Here is a 27057-nt window from a genome sequence, read left to right as displayed (position 1 = left end):
CTTCACTTCGTCCAGCTTCGGGAGTCAGCTACGAGCGTTCAAATGGAGAAAATGGAGTCCTTTTTTCTGGAAGCACCGGTACTGGTCTGGATCAGGGTCTGCAGCAGATGAGGTGGCTGAGTCGAGCAAAGGGCCAGGGTCCTCATTATGATCAGGGTAATTGGCGATGATAGCTCGTCCACATCTAACACATACAAATGTGATTTCTTCATTAGTCTGAACGAAGGTCACGGGTATATCACAGTACTTGATGTGAACCCATTGATCCCAAGTGTCGCATGCAATGGCTTTGAAGAAGAAGAAACCTTTATTTGTCACATGCACACTTCAAGCACAGTGAAATTCATCCTCTGCATTTAACCCATCTGAAGCAGTGAACACACACGCGTGCGCGCACACCCAGAGCAGTGGGCAACCACACTAGAGCGCCCGGGAAGCAGTCAGGGGTCAGGGACCTTGCTCAAGGGCACTTCAGCCCAAGGCCGCCCCACGTTAACCTAACTGCATGTCTTTGGACTGTGGGGGAAACCCACGTAGACACGGGGAGAACATGCAAACTCCATACAGATACCCCTTTTCCACCAAATCAGTTCCAGGGCTGGTTCGGGGCCAGTGCTTAGTTTGGAACCAGGTTTTCTGTTTCCACTGACAAAGAACTGGCTCTGGGCCAGAAAAACCAGTTCCAGGGTAGCACCAGCTCTTTGCTGGGCTAGAGGAAAGAACTGCTTACGTCAGCGAGGGGTGGGGTGGAGTTGTTAAGACCAACAACAATAGTAAGACCGCGAGAGGGTGCCATTTTTAAATAAGTGACGAGATATCATGGATGCAGCAAAGCAGCAGTCATCCATTATTGTTGTTGCTGCTTCTTCTTCTTCTCCGTGTTGTTGCTGCTTCAATGTCCGCGCCAAGGTTTATGCAAACGCAGCGACGTAACTGACATATACAGTGACGTAATGACGTGGCGCCCCTTAGCACCCCGAGCTACGGAAAAGCAAACTGGTTCTCAGCTAGTTCACAAGTTGAACGAGTTGTGCACCAGCACTGATTTGGTGGAAAGGGGGTAAGAAAGGCCATCGCCGGCCGCTGGGTTCAAACCCGGAATCTTCGTGCCGCCCGGTGCCGTTCCTTACTAGTCTGGCTAATGCGACTTCAAAGCTCTGCGAGCATTTGGTCTGGCAAAGATATTAAGCCCAACCGTTTCCCAAAGTGCGTGGTTGACCCGCCTCCCTGAAATGCCTCAGTTTGCTACTGGTCGAAGCCAGAAAAGGCTGTGACGAAGCTTAAACCAATCACATCACTCTTTCCTCCGACGTATGTGACGCGATGGGGCTAACTGGTAGATTAAACTCTTACCGAAGCCGGTCGGGAGCAAGGCGAAAACGTCCTTTCAATAAATACCTCCAGGGCTGCTCTTTGCTCCGTTTTCAATGAGAACTTGCTCCATGTTCGTAATGTTTCTAGTGAATGAAGCGCTTCCGGCATAGATTCTGTAAACAATCTATGGCTTCTGGTCGCAGTTCTACTACGTCACTGCCTTGAACACGCCTCTACCCAGGGCCGTTGGAGATGCTCAAAGTTTATTGGCTCCCGATTTTTCGGGAGCTTGGAAGAGCTGGAGATAGCTTGCCTGGCCAGACTAAGCTCGCAACAGGCCCTCGTGTTGTGTCACGCTTAAGGCCTCTGAATGCTCGTGCGACAAGGCTTTCGCAGATAGCTTTTCGCAGACAGTTGTAATTTATTGTTGAGCGGGGATTAATAGGCGTGTGCGATGTTATTCACCGGCACAACGCAAGGGGGCGCGAAGTCGCTAGGAGTAGCTGGTGGGTGTGGTTAGTGGAGTGTTTATCCTCCGGTTACTTATAATGATTAGAACTGGAGTCGTATAGATGTACATACTTCCTCGATCAACCGCTCTTCGTGCTGCTCCATCTTCGCTCGTGTTTTTAAAAATGCCGGTCGTGAAAACAAAACAAACCGGGAAAGTAGCGGGTAGAGTGGACCAATCAGAGCCCTCTTGTCTGCGGCGCTGTCTGCGAGGCTTCTGCGGTGGTCACAATTTTTGGGAGGTGCGCGCAGAGCGTCTGCGAAGGTGGGGGGGCTACGCAGACACTGTCTGCGACACCGTCTGCGAGGACTGGGTTGTCAGCATAAATTGGCCTTTAGGATGGACGGGCCCAGGCTAGTTCCTTACAGCTTTGTTGCACGTCACACACGCATATGGGTGAATATCTCTGCGTATGAGCAGGCTGTAGATTATTAAAAGTCCATTTCGGATCACGCCTGACATTCCTTCGTCGTCAGACCACGCGGCCCTGGACTGCAGAAATGAAACCAAAGGCAAATAAATTGTGTTCATTTTGTTTTGCCTCAAAATGATTCGAGTGTTCAGAATATTGTATGTCATTTGTTTTGAGTTTGAGGATTAAACTTCAAGCTCCACTTTTACCACAGATATCGAGCAGACAGAAAGGAAGCTAATGTTGCTAAAAACACCCAGAAACTTTGACCCTTGAGTTGCAGTCCTCTGAGGAACAGCCAATCAGCAGGCCGGAAGCAGTCACGTGGTTGCAGACTACGAGGTCAAACGGTCACGAGAATGCGTTTGAGGAAGTGCTGAGTGCGCGTGCGGTGATGATGCCGGAAGCGGCTCGGTGTGTCTGAGAGGGAAGCGGAAGCCCGAGCAGGTTTGGGTGAGTATTTTGGTTCCGAGGCTGCAGCAGCGTCTCCTGTTCGGAGCGGCAGGTTTGGGGATCAATCTCAAACAGCTTCAGAGTTCTGAGACGAGTTCCTTCAGAAGGGGGGATCGAACCTGCACCCTGCGGAGTTCAGGACACAGCGAGTCAAGAGCTGTTTGTGATTGAAGCCTTGACATGGGTGGCGTTTTTGATTATTGACACCAGAGAGATTAAAGTTCTGTTCCAAATGGAACTTTAATCTCTGTGGTAGCATCAGTGATTTTCTACGCTGTGGTCTGCTGGGGCTGTGGAAGTTCAGAGAGGGACAGGAAGAACCTTAATAAACTGGTCAGAAGGGCTGGCGCAGTCTTGGACTGTCCTCTGGACTCCACTGAGGTGCATACATGTCAACTTATACAGAATGTCCATATTTTATACGGATTTGATTCAATAAACGTAGTATACGGGCGTATAAATAAAGTTATACGGATTCTTAAAAAAAAAACTTCAATATTTATGTAGAGCTATAATCAATTCCCACGATGATAAAAGAGCGCATAACATTTACAAACGTACTGTACACCACAGACAGCCAGTAAGTAGAGCTGGGAATCGATTCAAATTTCAAGAATCGATCCGATTCTGAAGATTAAGAATCGATTCTATCCGATCCGATTCAGGTTAGTGTTCTTTAAAAAAAAAAAATCTTTAATTTCATGACTATGTCGCAGTGGCGTGCAGCCAGTTTTTTTTTTTTTTTTTCAGGGAAGCCAGAAATAAAGAACTATCTATTTATTTTCTATTTTTGTTAACTACTTTTAACTTTTAAAACATTCAGGGGATGAACGAATGCATTGTGACTTCAAACAATATTGTTGCCAACCTACATACTCAGAATGGACGAGGAACGCAAAAAATTGAACAGCAAATCATAAGTATTTGTATTTACTGATGGCTGTAAGACTGGTTAAAATGGTAAGGGTCAATCCACCTCCGGCTGGGACGCCAACCAATGCATTATTTGACAATAAGAATTCACCCAAAAGCTGTTGCAACCAAATGCATTATTTTTATTAATCAATATAAAAAAGACCTCTCAATCAATGTAACATGAATCATCTCATCTCATTATCTCTAGCCGCTTTATCCTTCTACAGGGTCGCAGGCAAGCTGGAGCCTATCCCAGCTGACTACGGGCGAAAGGCGGGGTACACCCTGGACAAGTCGCCAGGTCATCACAGGGCTGACACATAGACACAGACAACCATTCACACTCACATTCACACCTACGCTCAATTTAGAGTCACCAGTTAACCTAACCTGCATGTCTTTGGACTGTGGGGGAAACCGGAGCACCCGGAGGAAACCCACGCGGACACGGGGAGAACATGCAAACTCCGCACAGAAAGGCCCTCGCCAGCCACGGGGCTCGAACCCGGATCTTCTTGCTGTGAGGCGACAGCGCTAACCACTACACCACCATGCCGCCCCAACATGAAACATAAGAAACTGTAAATAAGAACATAAATAACCTGTAAATACAAAATAACATAAGAGCCTGTAAACAAAGTATAACACTTTCACTTGTCTCACCATAGCATAATGTGGTTCCACGACATTCATAAGCCACCTGAAGCCCTCATTTTCAACGACGGAATACGGCCGCATGTCTTTCCAGACAAATTCCGCAATCGCCATGGTTATGCTATGAGATCGTGCTGAATTGGCTGGCAGTGTTAAACTTTCTTTCAGCTTCATTTGCTGTCCTGTTTGTCCTGTGGACGGCTTGATCCCCGGGTGATGTCGTTGCAAGTGCTTGTTCAAGTTCGTCATATTTCCAAAATACTTCACTTCGATTTGACACAACTTGCAAACGGCATTGGTTTTGTCGAGCGCATCTGTGTCTTTTTCTTTTCGGAACCCGAAATATCTCCAGACTGGAGCCTTGAGAGACGGTGGTGTTTTCAGAAAGTTTTCGCTAACTCTATCACTACTCTCCGACGCCATGTTTGTTTGAGGTCATACACTGCGGGGTCACACACCGAGTGCGCCTGCAAGAATTCGATGACGTGGCGGGGGTCACTGGGGGAAATGTTCGTGGTGGAAAAAATGTACTAAAAATAAAAATTAAAATAAAAAAAATCGATCTTTGAACGTACGAATCGATCCTAAGTAATTAATATGCGAATCAATCCAGAATCGGAAAATCGATTTTTTGAACACCGGCCTACCAGTAAGGAGTCTTATGAAATCGCGCGTTATCTTGTGGTAGCAAGACTTCGTTCCACTTCTGATCATGCACACACCGCATTGCGAGAATCCCGCCAACCGGGAAGTAACATTTTGTTTGAAAAGTGTATTTCCACCTGAGCGACTTTCACTAGCGACTGAAAAGATTCTGAATGGGCACTCCGGCAAGATCAACACAGGCGCCGTTTACACATACCCGGGTATTTTTAAAAACGCAGACCTTTGCCTTTCGTTTATACACAAACGGAGTTTTTTCCTCTGAAAACGATTCTTTCTAAAAACCCCAGCAAACGTGGAGATTTTTTGAAAACTCCGTTTTGCGTTTGTGTGTAAAGAGACCAAAATGGAGTTTTAGGCAATCTTCGCGCCACAAAAGAGTGACCATTGTACATATGACAAGCATGGAAACACTCAGAGTAGCAGCATTTCTGTTATTAAGAGCTATATTCGCCTGTTTGCTTTTGAGAATAAAGCTCGTAAAGCTCATTGACCAGCAGAGACGCATTAGGGCTCGGAGGGCAGCAATTGCGGAGCTTCTGGTGACCAAAAGAGCCCGACCGTACCACTGCCAGCGTCGGCGATTTTGGGTTCAACCTGGACGGACTGCTATCTGGTGGGAGAATTTCGAGAATGGCGTTGTCGTCCCAGAGGAATGGCAGGAAAATTTCAGAATGTTGCGATCCTCACTCCTGTCACTCGCAGAGTTGGTACGTCCGTACATACAGTGTGAGTGTACTCACATGCGCGCTTCTGTCGGCGGTTCTCGATGAGGCTTCTGATTGGCTTGTGTGGAATTGTCATTCTTCTAACACTGCCACCGACAGTCTTGGCGTAGTTTAACAGCTCTTGACAGCGTATTTATGCGGATCAATATAAACGTAATTTTTTTAAAAAACGCAGCTGTGTGCACGAAGTTATTTTGGAAAACGGAGTTTAGGAAATATGCGTTTTTAAAAATACCCGGGTATGTGTAAACAGCGCCACAAACACTTGCTGTGACATGCAGCCTCGTGAGGTATTCTCGAAGTCGGCGTGACGTCACAATCACGTGACACACCTTGACAACAGGCCCGCCATATTTGACTAGGGGAAAGAGAGAGCGTACATATTAGGGGAAGCATGCAGCACTACTAGGTTTTGGTACATCATGGCATTCCAGTATGAGGATGGACTGCTGCCTGAGGACAAGTGTAGATATCAGACTAAGGTGTTGCTGCTCGGCCTGGATTGTTGCCCATTCAAAATCCCTGCAAACAAGTGGTTGGACAATCCCTTGCAGTGGCCACAAGTTCAGTATCCTGATATATATACCACTACTTGATCAAGTTTCCCAGTAAGTACTTCTAATTTTGGCCTAGTTTAAGGGACTCATCCTAATAGACAAAATTCGGCGCCGAAAATTCATAAAAATGGCCATTAAATGTTATATTTTTGACACTAAAAACTAATTATTATTTATTCTTAAATTAAAAAGAATATTGTTCAATATTTGGCCTAAGTGAATTTTAAGGGACTCATCCTAATAGACAAAATCCGACCAAATTACATTAAAAACTAGTGGCAAAATACATTAAAATCTGAACTAACTTGCATTAAAAAACTAGCAGCAAAACACATATTAAAAAAACAGCCCTAACTACCGGTACATGTACATAAAAACATCACTAACTAACTATATGGTTATATGCATATGAAAATTAGCTTGTAGGCATTTTATTGCTAACACAGTGTAACACAATAAAGCCAGGCTTTCCCCTAGTTAAATATGGCGGCTCCAAGGTCGTGTGACCTGACGTCAAAAGTACCCGGATGTCCGACTTCGAGAATTGATGCAGAGCGCTAAAAAAGCTGTCATGGAGTACAATTCAGAACATTAGAGTGACACTTTGTGTTTTTGTCAAACGTTGGAGCTTTGTATTCATTCTGAAGGTTTATTGTTATTAATATTGAATAAAATGTAACTGGGATATATCATTGTTAATTATCATTCAAATTTTAGGTAAATTATTTTAATTTGCATCTTATAAGGATTTTATAAGGGAAATACGGATTTTGGAGGTTGGTTATACAGGTTTGATTGACCAAAGGTTGACATGTATGGAGGTGGTGGGTGAGAGGAGGATGTTAGCCAAGCTGACCTCAATCATGGATAACCCGTCTCACCCCCTACATGAGGCTGTGGGGGCTTGAAGCAGCTCTTTTACTAGTAGACTGCTACACCCACGGTGTAAGAAGGAGGGATACCGCAGGTCATTCATCCCTACTGCTGTCAGACTGTATAACACCCACAACTTGTAACGTAGCACCAATAACCTGTTTGTCGTTATATATGCACTACTTCACTACTACCTCTGCCATCTCTCATCGATGCAATTATTATGTGCAATAATATAGGCCTTAAACTATTTTTATTCATACTTATATTTGTGTATTATTTTATATGTATATACAACCCCGATTCCAAAAAAGTTGGGACAAAGTGCAAATTGTAAATAAAAACGGAATGCAATTATGTGGAAGTTTCAAAATTCCATATTTTATTCAGAATAGAACATAGATGACATATCAAATGTTTAAACTGAGAAAATGTATCATTTAAAGAGAAAAATTAGGTGATTTTTTTTTTATTTTATTTCATGACAACACCACATCTCAAAGTTGGGACAAGGCCATGTTTACCACTGTGAGACATCCCCTTTTCTCTTTACAACAGTCTGTAAACGTCTGGGGACTGAGGAGACAAGTTGCTCAAGTTTAGGGATAGGAATGTTAACCCATTCTTGTCTAATGTAGGATTCTAGTTGCTCAACTGTCTTAGGTCTTTTTTGTCGTATCTTCCGTTTTATGATGCGCCAAATGTTTTCTATGGGTGAAAGATGTGGACTGCAGGCTGGCCAGTTCAGTACCCAGACCCTTCTTCTACACAGCCATGATGCTGTAATTGATGCAGTATGTGGTTTGGCATTGTCATGTTGGAAAATGCAAGGTCTTCCCTGAAAGAGACGCCGTCTGGATGGGAGCATATGTTGCTCTAGAACCTGGATATACCTTTCAGCATTGATGGTGTCTTTCCAGATGTGTAAGCTGCCCATGCCACACGCACTAATGCAACCCCATACCATCAGAGATGCAGGCTTCTGAACTGAGCGCTGATAACAACTCGGGTCGTCCTTCTCCTCTTTAGTCCGAATGACACGGCGTCCCTGATTTCCATAAAGAACTTCAAATTTTGATTCGTCTGACCACAGAACAGTTTTCCACTTTGCCACAGTCCATTTTAAATGAGCCTTGGCCCAGAGAAGACGTCTGCGCTTCTGGATCGTGTTTAGATACGGCTTCTTCTTTGAACTATAGAGTTTTAGCTGGCAACGGTGGATGGCACGGTGAATTGTGTTCACAGATAATGTTCTCTGGAAATATTCCTGAGCCCATTTTGTGATTTCCAATACAGAAGCATGCCTGTATGTGATGCAGTGCCGTCTAAGGGCCCGAAGATCACGGGCACCCAGTATGGTTTTCCGGCCTTGACCCTTACGCACAGAGATTCTTCCAGATTCTCTGAATCTTTTGATGATATTATGCACTGTAGATGATATGTTCAAACTCTTTGCAATTTTACACTGTCGAACTCCTTTCTGATATTGCTCCACTATTTGTCGGCGCAGAATTAGGGGGATCGGTGATCCTCTTCCCATCTTTACTTCTGAGAGCCGCTGCCACTCCAAGATGCTCTTTTTATACCCAGTCATGTTAATGACCTATTGCCAATTGACCTAATGAGTTGCAATTTGGTCCTCCAGCTGTTCCTTTTTTGTACCTTTAACTTTTCCAGCCTCTTATTGCCCCTGTCCCAACTTTTTTGAGATGTGTTGCTGTCATGAAATTTCAAATGAGCCAATATTTGGCATGAAATTTCAAAATGTCTCACTTTCGACATTTGATATGTTGTCTATGTTCTATTGTGAATACAATATCAGTTTTTAAGATTTGTAAATTATTGCATTCTGTTGGGACAATTTGTACTTTGTCCCAACTTTTTTGGAATCGGGGTTGTATGTGTGTGCGCGCATATATACAGAGTCTACCTGTAATGTGCAATTTTTCCGAGCCTCTCAATAAGGCAATTTTTTTTCTTTTCTATACTTTTTCACGGTAAATGATGCAAATAGCCCTCTGCATTTAATCCTTCGTTTGTCTAATTTTTATTTGTTATCTGTTTGACTTTTTCTTGTTACTGTAACACGTGAATTTCCCTGATGTGGGATGAATAAAGTGAATCTAATCTAATCTAAAACATCCAAGTTTGGGTGATAGCTGTGAGAGAGAGAGACCTGCAGCTAAAAAAAATCGATTAGATAGAACTTTACTGATCCCTTTGCAAGGGTTCCCTCAGGGAAATTAAGATTCCAGCAGCATCATTCCAGGATAAACAGAGAATAGAGAAAAAACTTCTCGATAAATTAAATTAAGTATTTACATATACAAAGATGTATAATACCCCTTTTCCACCAAATCAGTTCCAGGGCTGGTTCGGGCTCAGTGCTTAGTTTGGAACCAGGTTTTCTGTTTCCACTGAAAAAACTGGCTCTGGGCCAGAAAAATATGGAATCAGTTTTGTGCCAAAATGTTCATACAATACTTTTGAAATATCAAACAAAAACGACAACTCAAAATACAAAAGTCAAATTTTTTTAGACTGGCAAACAAATTATTCGTGTAATCGTGCAAAATATCAGTCTATTACTCTTCAGAAACCTTTTATTTTTGTTCCGCGTCTTTCTCAGTTTTGTTTGACGTAATTTATTTTGGTTGCGATTCCAGCTTTCTCGTTTGCGCTCCCTGACTTTTTGCTTGCAGTTTTGGCACAAACTTCATGTGTGGGTGGGCTGTCCAGGAATGCATTCCCATTGGCTAACTTGTGTTTGACTGACAGCTACGCTCAGCCATTCCCTACTCGGATTCTGGCGGACTGTTTGACGAGTGACCGATCCATTGACGGTAAACAAGGATCGAGTGGACTTCAGTGGCGACTACGATATTGAATTAATTCAACAAAGTGTAAGTACGGGACAAATGTGTTGTATGTGTTGCAGTAGTGCACATTATGCAGGCGTGTTTAACGTTAGCAAGACAGCTATTATATTGGGTAGTGGAGCGAAGGCTAACATTTGACTTGCCACGAAACACCTGCATAATGTGCACTACTACAACACATTTGTCCCGCACTTACACTTTGTTGAATTAATTCAATATCATAGCCGCCACTGAAGTCCACTCGATCCTTGTTTACCGTCAATGGATCGGTCACTCGTCAAACAGTCCGCCAGAATCCGAGTAGGGAATGGCTGAGCGTAGCTGTCAGTCAAACACAAGTTAGCCAATGGGAATGCATTCCTGGACAGCCCATCCACACGTGAAGTTTGTGCCAAAACTGCAAGCAAAAAGTCAGGGAGCGCAAACGAGAAAGCTGGAATCGCAACCAAAATAAATTACGTCAAACAAAACTGAGAAAGACACGGAACAAAAATAAAAGGTTTCTGAAGAGTAATAGACTGATATTTTGCACGATTACACGAACAATTTGTTTGCCAGTCTAAAAAAATTTGACTTTTTTTTTTTTTTGTATTTTGATTTGTCATTTTTGTTTGATATTTCAAAAGTATTGTATGAACATTTTGGCACAAAATTGATTCCATAGAAAAACTGGTGTCACGGTCTGAATTTACCAGGTAAATTTAAACTGTAGCAGCCATGAATCTGTGGTTGGTAGAAGAGAGCAACTGGACTTGCTTGAAGATTCTTGAAGACGTTTCACCTCTCATCCGTAAAGGCTTCCTCAGTTCTGTCTAACTAATAGGGAGTATCCAGTATTTATCCTCTCATGGATCATCATAGAATCCGAATCAGAATGCTGATGGCTGCATTGTAGCTGGCTGATAAAAGATGTCTTAGGGTGTATTCAGACCAGGATAGTTCGATAGTTCACTTGCTTTGGTCCGAACCAAATGTTTTTTTTTTTTTCATTTTGGTGCGGTTCGCTTTCACACTGTACATTTTAGTAAGCGGACCAAAATCTGTCAACAAAGCCACGCGCCCTGAGGCCGTTCAGCTATTGGTCAGAGACGACACGCGCACAAAGCGTTAAGTTCAAAAGTAGTCATGAAGGCTTTCCGTGCTGTTATTCTTTTTAATGTCATCAAAGCTATATGTTTTTTCCAGTTTTTACTGTTTTCACAATTGTGCGATTACTATGCTGTTGTACAAGTAATTTATCAACGACGACGACAAAGGGCAAGGTGGCTACGGAGGATAGCGCTGATGAGCGCACATCATGTTGTGACAGTTCTGGCTCTTCACGCAATAGATGAATTTCTTTTTTGCGTCGCTAGTACCGCCACTTTTTGAAAGAATGTCCCTGATTTTAATGTAGGTCTGACGGAGTTTCTTCACTTTTAGCCGACATTGTTCTGGGGAGCGCGTGAACCCCTTCTCCTTCATTTTCTCACTGAATACAGCAAACATGTCGGCATTTTTGTGTGTTCTCTCCAAAAGCTCAGATATGTGGACATCTGCCCAGATATCCAGAAGGGTGCGTGTTTCTTCCTTGGCTCATGTTTGCCCCCTACTCATTTTTTTTGTACTCGCCTACCACTGGTGACTGAACGACCCTTGACAACCGAAACAGTGTTTGCACTTTGCGGTGGAGTGTCAAGACTCTGTTTCCCATAATGCTCGACAAACGACGGAAGCTCCCGAGGTACAAAAAAGCAAAACTGTCGGATTAGGTCCGGTCTGCTTTCACACCTCCAAAAGATCCGCACCAGGGTTCCTTTGGTCCGGACCGAGTCCGACCTTGCAGCTCGGTCTCAGTCCGCTTGTTTGGTCCGGACCAGAGTTCGGTGGTTTGTATTCAGACCAACCCAAAAGGTCCGGACCAAGGGAAATTTAGTTCGTTTGGTCCGGACCAAACAACGTAGGTGTGAATACACCCTTAGACACCCACCCCTGTTCAGTGATGGTAGTTCCAGGTTGGCAAAAATGAACCACAGATTACTATGTACCTGGATGACTGAGAATCTTCAGATACGTAGCAGCCATGGTCTAACCTTACCACAGTATAAATTTACCAACTTGGTATAATGGGTCTAGCACTTTATCTTGATGAATATTGATTTGTTTAAGTAAGACTCCTCATGATTATAATATAGTTATTCTCTCAAATTTACCAACTTGGTAGAATTAGACTGCTCTCATTGGCCCTAGTCAGAATTTACCAGCCCAATATGACATGGGATTTACGTTCATACTTGATCCACAAATTATTTTCACTTTATCTTAATGAATGAATGACCCATGTTTTAGTTCCAGTTTATGCACTAAGTTGGCTGGTCAGGACCAGCCAGCAGCCAGGAATGATGCACTTTATCTTCATGAATATTGATTTGTTTAAGTACACTACCGTTCAAAAGTTTGGGGTCACTTTGAAATGTCCTTATTTTTGAAAGAAAAGCACTGTTCTTTTCAATGAAGATGACTTTAAACTAATCAGAAATCCACTCTATACATTGCTAATGTGGTAAATGACTATTCTAGCTGCAAATGTCTGGTTTTTGGTGCAATATCTCCATAGGTGTATAGAGGCCCATTTCCAGCAACTCTCACTCCAGTGTTCTAATGGTACAATGTGTTTGCTCATTGCCTCAGAAGGCTAATGGATGATTAGAAAACCCTTGTACAATCATGTTAGCACAGCTGAAAACAGTTGAGCTCTTTAGAGAAGCTATAAAACTGACCTTCCTTTGAGCAGATTGAGTTTCTGGAGCATCACATTTGTGGGGTCGATTAAATGCTCAAAATGGCCAGAAAAATATGTCTTGACTATATTTTTATTCGTTTTACAACTTATGGTGGTAAATAAAAGTGTGACTTTTCATGGAAAACAAACACAAAATTGTCTGGGTGACCCCAAACTTTTGAACGGTAGTGTATGAAAGAACGAAGTCAGAATGTGAAGTGTTTTGAACAACTTTATTTACACATGTACTAATAAAATTCAATCCAAACCGCACGTTCTGTTAGTCCACAAATGTGTTGAAATGCTCGGTACAAAATCGCAACAAGAAATGGTAAATTTAGACTTCCCGGAAGTTGACCGGGAAAAAAAATCGGTCTGCACATGGTAAATTTATACCGGCGCACGATCAGACCGTGACACCGGTTCCAGGGTAGCACCAGCTCTTTGCTGGGCTAGAGGAAAGAACTGCTTATGTCAGCAGGGGGACGGAGTTGTTAATACCAACAACAATAGCAAGACCGCGAGAGGGTGCCATTTTGAATGAAGCACCGTAAAGCCAGAAGCAGCAGCTGTACAAACACGAAGTCATCCATTATTGTTGTTGCTGCTGCTGCTTCTTCTTCTCCGTGTTGCTGTTGCTTCGATGTTTGCGCCAAGGTTTATGTAAACGCAGCGACGTAACTGACATGTACAGTGACGTAATGACGTGGATCCCCTTAGCACCCCGAGCTATGGAAAAGCAAACTGGTTCTCAGCTAGTTCGCAAGTTGAACGAGTTGTGAACCAGCCCTGGAACTGATTTGGTGGAAAGGGGGTATAAGAGAGTAGTGAGACCAGCTGTGATGTACGGGTCGGAGACCGTACCCTTAACGAAGAGACTGGAGGTGGCAGAGTTGAGGATGTTGAGGTTGGACAGGATAAGGGACGAGCACATCAGACGGACAGCACATGTGGAGAGCTTGGGAATGAAGCTAAGAGAGATGAGACCGAGATGGTACGGGCACATCCTGAGAAGAGATGCAGAGCATGTTGGAAGGAGAATGTTGAGGATGGAGCTGCCAGGCAAATGAAAACGAGGAAGGCCAAAGAGGAGATGAAAGTGGCAGGTGTGGTAGACAAGGATGGGGAAGACGGGGAGAAATGGAGACGAAAGATCCGCTGTGGCGACCCCTAATCGGGAGCAGCCAGAAAAAGATGATGAGGATGATTTACATATACAAATATAAAAAGAGTAAGATAAGAGGGGGGGCAGCAGGAGAGATATTGCACATTGCCCAGTCTTACTTATTGTCAGGCTAGTCTACTGCTCCTTCCATTCCCTTCCCATCCTCTGTCCTCCTGTTACCCCTCCTCTGTCCCCCGAGAGGAGTTGTCTAGTCTGATGGCGTGAGGGACGAAGGAGTTTTTAAGTCTGTTTGTCCTGCACTTGGGAAGGAGCCAGTACTGGTTCACCCAATACGCACACTATGCACGTTGCGTAGGGCCCCGCAAACTCATAGAGGTCCCGTGGGGGGGAAATGTGACGACGTGACAGTCCGTCGTGCTGCTCGCACACGTCAGATTCCCAGTGCATGTGCATCAACCTAGCAAGATGAAGCGGAGTTATCACTCGGGGAGTGAAAAAAGGAAAAAGAAACTGCATGGAAATGAACAGCGGGAACAGCAGTCGGGTAACTCTCCTCTCCAGGTGGGAGAGACGGGGCTAGTCGGTGTTTGACCTCCATAACAGGGCGGTGAGCCCTGGGTGAACCCCGGACGGTCTCCGTGTGCGTCTTGCTGGCTTCTACAATTTAAGTGTTGTATCAATCGTTCTGAGTGTAGTGACAACTGCACTTGTGCAAAATGGAAAGTAATGGATAAATATTTACTAAGATTGAATTTTGTTTGCTTGGATAGCCCACAGGCAAATATAGATGCAGATATATTAGTGAATCAATAAAACTCGTGAACTATTATGACAATGGTGCTAAATAATAATCTAATGGCGTATTCACACCTACGTTGTTTGGTCCGGACCAAACGAACCAAATTTCCCTTGGTCCGGACCTTTTGGGTTGGTCTGAATACAAACCACCGAGCTCTGGTCCGGACCAAACAAGTGGACCGAGACCGAGCTGCAAGGTCGGATTCGGTCCGGACCAAAGGAACCCTGGTGCGGATCTTTTGGAGGTGTGAAAGCAGACCGGACCTAATCCGACAGTTTTGCTTTTTTGTACCTCGGGAGCTTCCATCGTTTGTCGGGCATTACGGGAAACAGAGTCTTGACACTCCACCGCAAAGTGCAAACACTGTTTCGGTTGTCAAGGGAACCTTACAACAGTCGTTCAGTCGTTCAGACCAGTGGTAGGCTAGACTACAGAGTACAAAAAATGAGTAGGGGGCAAACGTGGGCCGAGGAAGAAACGCGCACCCTTGTGGATATATGGGCAGATGTCCACATATCTGAGCTTTTGGAGAGAACACACAAAAATGCCGACGTGTTTGCTGTATTCAGTGAGAAAATGAAGGAGAAGGGGTTCACGCGCTCCCCAGAACAATGTCGGCTAAAAGTGAAGAAACTCCGTCAGACCTACATTAAAATCAGGGACATTCTTTCAAAAAGTGGCGGTACTAGCGACGCAAAAAAGAAATTCATCTATTGCGTGAAGAGCCAGAACTGTCACAACATGTGCGCTCATCAGCGCTATCCTCCGTAGCCGCCTTGCCCTTTGTTGTCGTCGTTGATAAATTACTTGTACAACAGCATAGTAATCACACAATTGTGAAAACAGTAAAAACTGGAAAAAACATATAGCTTTGATGACATTAAAAAGAATAACAGCACGGAAAGCCTCCATGACCACTTTTGAACTTAACGCTTTGTGCGCGTGTCGTCTCTGACCAATAGCTGAACGACCTCAGGGCGCGTGGCTTTGTTGACAGATTTTGGTCCGCTTACTAAAATGTAGTGTGAAAGCGAACCGCACCAAAATGAATAAATAAAAAAAAACCATTTGGTTCGGACCAGAGCAAGTGAACTATCGAACTATCCTGGTCTGAATACACCCTTAATCACCTACATTTTAAGTACAGTATCTGAAGGTAAAACAAGTGCAGCCAATTTGATGGAGCGGAGTTAATAGTAGCCTTATCTATATTTTCCAGGTGCTATGCTTAAGTTTCTAACAAGCAGCACAGAGTCCAGCCAGTGGAGGGATAGAACCAGATAGGACGGGCACAGATGAGCCACCTTCATCCAGCACAGATGAGTCGTATGCAGCTGCCTCAGCCAGTACAAGCAGCAGCACAGGTCCAGTACAGACACGGGGGAAGAACAGGCAGCCTCGGCCACTATTCACACAACCACGTGTGCACAGCAAGCATCAGAAGCTAGCTCAGACTGTATGCGGACTGAGTTAGTGCGCAGAGGTCCATTCAAGCCAGGAGTAGATTTTCCTTACCCCAAAGACAAGTCCAGAAGAGGGTTCCATCCAGGATTATTACAGAGACGGCTGTCAAACGGTGAAATTTATTTCTGTATAATTTATTTGTGTTTATTTGGAGTTAGACCAACAGGTGGCGACACTAGTGCAATATGTTTAAAGGTCTGATGACACGAACATGACTCTATGCAATTTCTTAAATAAACTATACAACATGGCAAACATGTTAGATTTCTGTTATAATTACGTGAAAAGAAGCTGTTACGCAAATATCCAACTTTTAATTGCACAGCGCAAGAAAACTGGGTCCGTGGCTCGCGGCCATGTTGTGACGTCAGCGGGAGAACACGCTGCGGTTCACTGGCTGTTCTACTCAATGCAAATGGCGCATGAAAACGCCGGTGAACTCTCTAGTGCTAGCTCTTCCTCTTCTGGGAGTCTAGAATTGTGTTGATCTCTTCCGAATAGAATCTATGATAGCCTACCCTCTTTACCCTTTGCCTCTCGTTGCTAGGCGGCAGTTACATGAAAGCCGCAAGCTTTCACAAGCAAATACATGACTGATATCACGCCGACTTTATGATTACATTTATGATTATCATGTAGAATCTATAGCTCTACATACCTTTATCTTATGTCGTTTCACAACACATGTTCTGACAGGAGGACTGTCTTTGGATCCGGCATAGCTACTCGTAGACCCTCTCCGGAATACTGGCAGTGTTGCCAGATTGGGAGGTTTCCCGCCCAGTTGGGCGGTTTCAAGTGCATTTTGGTGGGTTTTGAACATATTTTGGGATGGAAAACGCCAGATACTGCTGACGTTTTCCAGCCCAAAATATGTTCAAAACCCACCAAAAAATGCACTTGAAACCGCCCAACTGGGCAGGAAACCTCCCAATCTGGCAACACTGTGTAGGCACTGCTGATGGTAGTAACACACGTTTGTGCTGAACTGAACACCCAAGAGATTCTTTTAAGCTGGGAAGGGTGTCAAAACAATCCAAATCGAAGTGTTCAGAGCACAGGACGGATGTTGGTGAGGGCTCCCACTTGTCACGAGTGCGCCTGACTTGCTTCACCCACTTCGCATGCAGCTCGGGATCTCTGGGAAACTTGAGTAAACTTACCCCATCCTTGTGGGTTTTGGAGTAAAAGCCGGCAACACAACGCAAAGGCATAATAACTATATATATAATGTATAATAAAAATACTAACAATGATAAACTGAACACCTGTCGCATCAACAACAAACTGGTAAGTAAGGAGGAAGGTTCTTTCGCTGACGTCATATAGCTCCTCCTCCTCTTTCGTCTCCTGGGTGCTGCAGCCCCGTCAAATTTGCCCAAATAGCCGCGTTTATCATCATAACTTGTAAATTAGGCGCCTTCGTGAATTAATATATGGATCATCGGGAATTACTTTTTATGTTATAAAACATCGCCAAAGATGTCAAAAACGTGTCATCAGCACTTTAAAGGGGGGATGAGTGGAAGCACTGGGTGTCAGGTGCAACTGTTGAACATTTTGGGGTTCAGTTAAGAGGGCCCCTTGGCAGAATTTTGCCTCGGGCCCTATGGAGGTCTGAACCGGCTCTGGAAGGAGCATTCGGTCACTGAACAGGCTCCTCTGGTTGCTGATGACGGTGTGCAGAGGGTGACTGGCATCGTCCATGATGTTCGGTAGTTTATCCGTAGTCCTCTTCTCTGCCACCGTCACCAGAGAGTCCAGCTTCATCCCGACCACAGAGGCGAGATGCGAGTTAGTCCGCAAAGTTTATGACAGAAACTCTGAGTTCTGCTGTTAACACTGAAACACAGCACACCTCTGAGTAAAGTCAGGCGGTGTGGAGTCTCTATTTATTCTGTCTGTCTGTCTGCCAAACAATCAGTGTCTGTCTTAAATTGTTTCTGCTTGCTTGTCTGTCCATCTCTCTCACCGTCTGTCTAACAGTCTCTCTTGCCGTCCATCTCACCAGCTGTCTGTCTGTCCCAGCTAACCAACCATCTCTCTCTCTCTCTGTCTGTCTGTCTGTCGATCTAATCAGCTGTCTATCTCACTGTCCTTCTGTCCGTTTTACCAGTGTTGTCGTTTATTGTAGGTTACAAGGAGCGGGAGCGGACACCTGTCCATAATGTCAATGTTCAGCACAGGAGTGCTGGTCCTCACGTCCCCTCTCCACACCCTCCCCTTCCGTCTCGCTCCCGTCCTTCAGTTTGCCTCTAAGCTGGTGCAGCACACCCTCTACGTTCATCTCCACCCAGGCCTCAACCTGGGAGCAGGCTGCCCTTCTCGGCCGGTCTTCATCCCCCCGTCCGTGGATCTCCCGGGTCTCATATCGCACCTGTACAGCAACGCGGCTGACATCTGCGCTCACTTGGATGTCCGGCTGCTTCTCGCCAACATCCGTGCCCAGCAGGACGCCCTCCTCGACCCTTTCCCCTCTCCTCAGACGCTTTCTCAGTTCCCAGAGGTTGTCATGACGGATTTTCCCGTAAAGGACTCGGGGCAGACGTCTCTGGTGGCTCGGTGCCTTCAGGTTTACGCCGGAAGCTGCTACGTGTGCGCGCCCGGCCTTTCCTCTGTCGTCTTGTGGCCACAGCTGAAGGAAGTGATGGAAGAGCAGGAGGAAAACAGGAAGAAAAACGACTCGAAGCTTGTCGAGACGTATGGAGACGTGGTGGTGGGTGGAACCTTCGACCGTCTGCACGGTGCTCACCGGACCCTGTTGAATATTTGCTGCTTGATGGCGAATAGGCGCTTTCTGATCGGAGTGTGTGACCAGGAACTGCTTAAAAGTAAGTAACGCGCTTTGTGTCGTGCTGTTACAGGAAAGTCATCAACGGCGAGGGTGCTGTGATGCAACAGAGTCACTGTTACCACCCTGAAGTTGTCCTGTTTATCCAGGCAAGGTGTTGAAGGAGCTGATCGAACCGTACAGCAGGCGTGTGCAGAAGCTCCGCGAGTTCCTGAACGACGTGAAACCGTCCCTGACGTACGACATCGTCCCCTTGTCCGACCCCTTCGGCCCGTCTGTCAGCGACGCCGAGTTGCAGTGCATCGTGGTTAGCGAGGAGACGAAGCGGGGCGGCGAGGCTGTCAATAAGAAACGAGTAGAAAATGTAAGTGTCTGAAAGGAAGGACTTTGAAGGAGATGATGGTTTGGGTTCATCAGTAACCAGGCCTGATGCCCAGAGTTCAGTTTTGGTTTAGCGATGGAGCGTGACATTTTGGTCCAAGCGTTCAAAGTTTAATCCTCGAATCATGCACTGTGGCCTTTTTTTTTTTTTTCATAAAATTTTGTAAATTCTTCCAGCGAAAAAGCAACGTCTTGATTTTTTTTAACGAGGGAGAAATAACTCCCCTGATTTCTGAGATGAGGACGAGGCAAATTACATCAGTGGCCGTCTTTGCACTATTTACGTAGGCGTCATGTTCGTAACTACCTATTTAACAATTATTCCACGAAATCGAGTCGTACGTGAGCCGATAGCCGACGAGGCGCGTAGCACCGAGATTGGAATCGCTATTTTATTCTGTACACGTTCACTGGATTTTGAGAAAAACAGAACATTTTTTTTTTTTTGCAAATTTAATCATAACTTTTATACGAAACATCCAACAAAATATATTTTCGCTTAGGATGTAAACAAACGGGCGAAATGACAGGCGCAATTTGTGAAAAATGCGATAATTCTTGAAAAAATAATTTAAAAAAAAAAGATACGTTCTTACCATCAAATACTTTTTGGATATTTTGCTGTTTTTTCAAGGAGAGTTTTTATTTCGTCCTCGGTTGGTTCAGCAACACGCTCCGCCATTTTGTTTTTCCTCTCCTGTCCGTAGATGAGCCGATATCCTAGTCGTCGAGCAGCCAATCAGAGCGCGTGATTGCTGATATCCGGTGAATGTGGCTGAATGAGTATTCTATTCAATAATCAGTAATGGCTATTGATTAGCTATTGATGGCAAGAGTTTTTACAGATGTTCCCCATCACGTTTAGCTGTCGTGAAACATGAAGCGCCTTTTTTCGGAATTGCTCGTATTTATTATAATTATTTTTTATTATCCTCCCTGCCGTATAATCCAGGGGGATCTAGCTATCGCTCTATCCGTCTGTAAACGTTTTAGTTTCCGGAGCAAAACTCAAAAACTATGAGGAATTTTTTTTCACAAAACCTGACAGTTATGTTAAGTGACTGGAGGAGTTGTGCCTTTTGACATTTTGGGGATTTCTATGATTATTTATTTATTCCCCCCCCCCTGTATTTCCATGGCAACCAATTCCACTTAGGAAAATGTGAAGAGGGATTTCATTGGGGGGGGGGCGTAATACCATCTCCTGATGAGTCTAATTTTATATTTGCTTTGGCTTTTCTTGTACAGGGACTACGAGAGCTGGTGCTGTATGAAATTCCTCTGATTAAAGATGTACATCATTCAGACATCGAGGAGGAGAAGATCAGCTCATCGAGCCTGCGCAAACGCCTCCTGGGCACGCTCCTCGTCCCTCCCATGGTGACACGCGATAACCTTTGATCACATTTCTAAAATAAGTTTCGTCAAGAAAGTTGTTTTGGGAAAAAAATGCCAAATGTATTTTTGCCTCCGATGAGTTCGGGTCATTCAGTGAACTAACGATATGACTTGGTGTCTCGCCTGAACAGCCACGCCCTGCCCTCTCTCGGCTCCCGTACGTGATCGGCCTGACAGGAGGCAGCGGAAGCGGGAAAAGCTCCATCGCTCGGAGACTGGAAGGACTCGGAGCTGCACGGATCGACGCAGATCAGCTCGGCCACGAAACCTACCAACCCGGCACGGATGCTTATCGTAGGATAGTGCAGGAGTTTGGCACAGGTGAGAGTGAAGGGAAAGGGGGCGGGCTGTAAAGCTAAACGGGTAGTGTCGGTTCATTAAACAGAAAAATGAACCAGAATCTCACAAGCTTTCAGCAACCGGTCATTTGTTCATCCAGCAGACTTTTTTTTTTTTTTAAGTGTGTGGATGTGTATATACAGTTGTGCTCATAAGTTTACATACCCTGGCAGAATCTATGATTCTTTGACCATTTTTCAGGGAATATGAATGATAAACATCTTTTCCGCTCATGCTTAGTGGTTGGGTGAAACCATTTATTGTCAAACGACTGTGTTTTTTCTCTTTTTAAATCATAATGACAACAGAAACTACCCAAATGGCCCTGATCAAAAGTTCACATACCCTCGTGATTTTGGCCTGATAACATGCACAGAAGTTGACACAAATGGGTTTGAATGGCTACTAAAGGTACCGTAACATCCTCACCTGTGATCTGTTTGCTTGTAATCAGTGTGCGTGCATAAAAGCTGAGTGAGTTTCTGGGATCCAGACAGACTCTCGCATCTTTCATCCAGCCACTGACGGTTCTGGATTCTGAGTCATGGGGAAAGCAAAAAATTGTCAACGGATCTACGGGAAAAAGTAGTTGAACTGTATAAAACAGGAAAAGGATACAAAAGGATATCCACGGGATTGATAATGCCAGTCAGCAGTGTTCAAACTGTGATTAACAAATGGAAAATCAGGGGCTCTGTTAAAACCAAACCACGGTCAGGTAGACCAACAAAAATTTACGCCAAACAGCGCAGAGACAAGGCTCAAAACTTCTGGAACAAGGTAATTTGGAGTGATGAGACCAAAATTGAACTTTTTGGCCACAACCATAAACGTTACATTTGGAGAGGTGTCAACAAGGCCTATGATGAAAGGAACACCATTCCTACTGTAAAGCACGGAGGTGGATCGCTGATGTTTTGGGGATGTCTGAGCTACCGTACAAAAGCACAGGAAACTTGGTCACAATTGAAGGAAAGATGAATGCAGCACGTTATCAGCAAATACTGGAGGCAAATTTGCACTCATCAGCCCGGAAGCTGCGCATGGGACGTACTTGGACGTTCCAACATGACAACGATCCAAAACACAAGGCCAAGTCGACCTGTCATTGGCTACAGCAGAACAAAGTGAAGGTTCTGGAGTGGCCGTCTCAGTCTCCTGACCTCAATATCATTGAGCCACTCTGGGGAGATCTCAAACGCGCAGTCCATGCAAGACAGCCCAGGAATTTACAGGAACTGGAGGCTTTTTGCCAAGAAGAATGGGCAGCTTTACCATCTGAGAAAATAAAGAGCCTCATCCACAACTACCACAAAAGACTTCAGGCTGTCATTGATGTTAGAGGGGGCAATACACGGTATTAAGAACTGGGGTATGTAAACTTTTGATCAGGGTCATTTGGATGTTTTTTGTTGTCATTATGATTTTTAAAAATAGAAAACACAGTTGTTTATCAATGAATGAATTTATTTTTTATTTCGAACATTGTATAAAAAAAAGGTATGTAACTATTTGTACATACAAAAGAAAGACAACGAGAAAGTGACAAAAAAAATAACTAAATAAAATAACAAAGAGCTCAGATGTTACAAAACACCGCACATTGTTTAAAAAAGGAGTGGGAGGAAGTACAATACTTTTTTTTTAATTTCCCACCCCTTTTTAACTACCCCGAAATCCAAACTACATTAATACACCTATAAAAATATATACCATATATACACTTCATGAATATCTATATAAATATATAAATACAAAAAAAAAAAAAAAAAAAAAAAAAAAATATATATATATATATATATATATATATATATCTATATATATCTATACCATATATATATATATATATATATATATATATATATATATATATATATATACACATACACCATATATATATATATATATATATATATATATATATATATATATATATCATAAATATCTATATAAATATTTAATTACAAAAATGTATACTACATACCATATATACACTTCATAAATATCTATATAAATATATAATTACAAATATATATACACCACATATACACTTCATAAATATCTATATAAATATATAATTACAAAATTTTTTTTATATATATATAAATATATAATTACAAAATTATTTTATATATATAACATCTATATAAATATATAATTACAAAAAATATATACTATATACCACATATACACTTCATAAATATCTATATAAAGTAGTGCTGTCAAGCGATTAAAATATTTAATCGCGATTAATGTCGCGACTGTCATAGTTAACTCGCGATTAATCGCACATTTTTTTCACATGAAAAACCATTGTAATTCTCTTATCAGCATAAAAAAGTGAATGGGCTTGTTTTGTACCAATGTTTTTTTTTATTGCTAAGCATAACACATCTTGACACAGCCACTACAAAGTGAAACCTAAGCCGAGCACCGGCGCGGGGCTAGCAAAAGAACCATGAGTGAAGTGATCTACTGCTTGAGTTAGTCTACAACTCTAATCAGAGAGACAGGTTACACAGTGACGGTAGGCTTGACATGCTTGATTATAATATAAAGTACACTATTATATTAACTAAGTTGTTCGTTGATAAATATTGCATTGAATCTGATCTTTACTGTTTCAGCTCACTTAACACATTTTGTACTTTTACACTTTCTGCCTGTTGATGCGTCGTGCTGTCCAATCAGAGGCAGCCAAATTTGCATATTACAGGAAGGATTTCTGGGATAGCATTGAGTTTACAGTTCAGAGGGATCTGGCTTCTTTAGACGCTGTCTTCTTAAAACTGAATAAATATTTAAAAAGAGCCAAATGAGCCAGTCTTTTGAACGGCTCTTTTCAAAGAACGGATCACAAAGATGCGGATCCCATCAAAGAGCCATAAATCCCATCTCTACTAGCGCGCCCTGCCCGCGCTGGTTCTTTGGGGGGGAGGAGGGCAGAGGACTCTGGCTGGGTGGGGCAGGGCGTGGCATTACAGTCTAGCTGCTATCGTTTTTCTAAGCAAAGTCTCTGTTCCAAGTTCCTGGCAGTTTCAAAAGCTTATGAAAAACCTACATCATGTCACAGAGCGTTAATCTCGCGATAAAAAAATTATCACCATTAAAATTGAGTCAAGTTAACGCGTTAATAACGCGACATTTTTGACAGCACTCATATAAATATATAATTACAAAAATAAATATCCACTACATACCTATCCCTGTAAATATGAAGATATAAACTATCCCCATAAATAAATATATACTAAGCTAGTTCTAATATAACAATCAACCCTATTCTATTTATCCCTCATCATCCTCCATTAACATACTTCCTCTTCTATATACTTGTTTAAAAATATTTTTTTGTCCCTTTTTTTTTTTTAAACAGATTTATATTTGCACTTTGTTTTATTTCTGTCTCCGGTCTGTTCCATAAAGTCACCCCACAGCTCGATACGCACATGCTTTTCATATTTGTTCGAACCTTTTGGTTTTTTAAAATTTAGGTCTCTCCTTAGATTATATCCCCCCTCTCTCTCACTAAACATTCCTTGTATATTTTTTGGCAATAGATTCTTTCTCGCTTTGTACATTATTTGTGCTGTTCTGAATTTGACCAGATCCATAAATTTCAACGTGTGAGTTTACGAATAGTGAGTTTGTGTGATCTCTGTATCCTGTTTTATTTATTGTCCTTATTGCTCTTTTCTGTATTGTACATATCGGCTGCAGAGTGGTTTTGTAGGTGTTTCCCCAGACTTCGACGCGGTAAGTCAGATATGGCAAAAATAATGAGCAATAAATGGCTTCACCCAGCGACTAACCATGAGTGGGGGAAAAATTTGTGTTATCATTCATATTCTCTGAAAAAAGGCCAAGAAAGCAAAAATTCTGCCAGGGTATGTAAACTTATGAGCACAACTGTAATTTCTTATGGATGAGTCCTTCCTAACCAGTTGTGCCTTCCATGGCAGATATCGTTAACGAGGATAAGACTATTGACAGACGAGCTCTGGGGAGGAAGGTGTTCGGAAACAAGGTAAAGCAAATAAAATGGCTTTGATCCAAACTGCAGCTTTTGTATTATGTAATGGTGTGTTTATCGATTTATTTCTAGGAACGATTAAAAGCTCTAACTGATATCGTATGGCCTGAGATTGCACGTCTCGTGAAAGAAAGAGTGCAGCGAGCTAAAGAAGACGGTGAGCTTCTCTTGGAATACTTGTGCTTTAAAAAGTCCACCATTTTAGATTTCTTTTGATGTCTCATGAGTCACAGGCCATAAACAGTTGATGTTATGAAGCTGTTCTGAGAAATCAGATCAGGAAGTCAGTCTAGCGTTGAGAACACCATTCTTCTCTCGCTCGGTCTGCGTACGCAGGGAAGCGCGTGTGTGTGGTGGACGCTGCAGTGCTGCTGCAGGCCGGATGGACAGAGATGGTTCATGAAGTCTGGGTGGCCATTATACCAGAGGAAGAGGTGGCGATGTCTGTCAGCTTTATATATGAATTTCTCCGATTGCATACGGAACCGTCCGTCTAATTGATTGATTTCTCTCGTCCGTAATCAGGCCGTGCGGCGTATCGTCCAGCGGGATGGGGTGAGTCAGGAAGACGCAGGGAGGAGGTTGCAGAGTCAGTGGTCTAACGTGCAGCTGGTGGAGCAGGCCAACGTTGTTCTGTGTACGCTCTGGGAACCGGACGTCACTCAGAAACAGGTACAGTCCAGCGAAAAGAATTCAGAATCGCAACCAATAAGTCTTTTTTTTTTTTTTTTTAACTCACAAAAATGTCAAAGCAGTGGCCGTGATTATCAAATCTCTGGTCATGCATAGGATTGTGTCCATACAGTTGTACAGTGTTGGGTTGATGTGCTGCTTTTTTTTTTTTTAAATACACAGGTGGAAAAAGCCTGGAATTTACTTCAAGTTCGGCTACAGGAGAAAAAACAGGAAACTGGATTTCAACACTGAGACGTGTTCGACGTGTGCACATTTCCTTCTTTGGACAGAGATTAAGATCCAATAGATTGGGCTTGACACCTTACTCAAGACTTTCTACAATTCAGCTTGGTCCGATTCTCCCCTCCATAAGTTACAACCCGGTGTTTGCGGAAACACTCATAACCATGCCAGTCTTTTTTCGAATCTAGATAGTTGATGATCTTGACTTTCAAAGCAACTTTGGGTCTGTTAGTGAAAATATCACACTTATTTGAGTTTGTGGCTTTATTTTACTTACATCACCAAAACGAAACACTATACAATAACACTGAATCAGGTTTCAGCATATAAACGAGAACGGAACCCATTTTAACCCTGACTGACCTGTAAAGTTACGTCTAATCTTTGGATACAATGACTGATTCTGTAGTTTTGGATTCTGACTGATGACAAAGCAGGTGTAGCTAGCAGCTAAGCACCGACTCTTGGAAGACTAGCATTGTTTAAACAAACATGAACAAGTTTTATTAAACAGCACAATAAATCAAGTTGTAATAATTATTGTCTGAATCATGATTCTAGACTGTTAGTGATGAGCTCAGTGTTTAAGACACTACAGTACAAGACTTGACAGTAATGGTAGTCCGACTGTCCGGGACAACTTGAATATTTGTTAAATCACCTTTAGCGTACTAACTCTTCAAGAGTTACATCAAAATTAGCACTAGTTCAGTTTTTTCAGTGATGCAGGTACATTATTGTTTATGAAAAATTCCCAGGAGGTGTATGTGTAAAAATAACCATATCATTGCCAATTATAGATTAGACTTGGCAGTAAACTCAATGTCAAATACCTCAAAATAAATGGGACTCTGCATTTCATTTTGACTCTTTTGTTCAGTTCACATGAACCAGCACCAATGATGTAAGATACTGTACAGGAATTTTATAACCAGATTGAACTCCTTTCCAGTTTTTCCACATAACTTAATTTAAAGAAATAAAGCAATTTTTTACTGCATTAAAAAAAAATTTCCTGCAGAAGCTTTGAATTTAGCCAAATCTTACTCTTTAAGCTGCAGGTCTGGTAAGGGGTTGGAACATATCCC

The 27057-nt window shown here is 43.0% G+C and overlaps 1 protein-coding gene across 5 annotated transcripts; it reads left to right on the top strand.

Moving 5' to 3' along the window:
• The first annotated feature begins 2606 nt into the window (after positions 1–2606).
• coasy (CoA synthase) lies at positions 2607–26830 on the top strand. Of its 5 annotated transcripts, none has more exons than XM_060921067.1 (11): positions 2607–2690; positions 15865–16221; positions 18244–18940; positions 19050–19264; positions 20530–20661; positions 20811–21000; positions 24981–25045; positions 25124–25208; positions 25388–25485; positions 25577–25723; positions 25907–26830. In XM_060921067.1, exons 3-11 carry the CDS (start codon positions 18277–18279, stop codon positions 25976–25978), a joined length of 1668 nt encoding a protein of 555 aa, XP_060777050.1. In that variant the 5' UTR covers positions 2607–2690; positions 15865–16221; positions 18244–18276; the 3' UTR covers positions 25979–26830. The 5 variants fall into 5 exon arrangements, 4 of the variants coding, with proteins under 4 accessions (XP_060777050.1, XP_060777049.1, XP_060777047.1 ...); XM_060921064.1 differs by lacking the exon at positions 2607–2690 and adding an exon at positions 2698–3071; XM_060921066.1 differs by lacking the exon at positions 15865–16221 and having other exon boundaries at positions 2612–2690.
• The last annotated feature ends 227 nt before the right edge of the window (positions 26831–27057 follow it).

This window comes from Neoarius graeffei, chromosome 5 (assembly GCF_027579695.1).
Source record: "Neoarius graeffei isolate fNeoGra1 chromosome 5, fNeoGra1.pri, whole genome shotgun sequence".
NCBI lineage: Eukaryota > Metazoa > Chordata > Actinopteri > Siluriformes > Ariidae > Neoarius > Neoarius graeffei.
Note: the sequence above shows the minus strand (reverse complement) of the source record. Positions and strands in the feature narration are given on the sequence as shown.

What these genes read in the sequence shown, in the direction of transcription:
- coasy (XM_060921067.1), top strand. Translation starts at nt 18,277, where the DNA reads ATGTCAATGTTCAGCACAGGAGTGCTGGTCCTCACGTCCCCTCTCCAC. An exon ending in ATAAGAAACGAGTAGAAAAT is followed by an intron (nt 19,265 to 20,529) that starts GTAAGTGTCTGA and finishes TTTCTTGTACAG; the next exon opens with GGACTACGAGAGCTGGTGCT. An exon ending in AGTGCAGGAGTTTGGCACAG is followed by an intron (nt 21,001 to 24,980) that starts GTGAGAGTGAAG and finishes CTTCCATGGCAG; the next exon opens with ATATCGTTAACGAGGATAAG.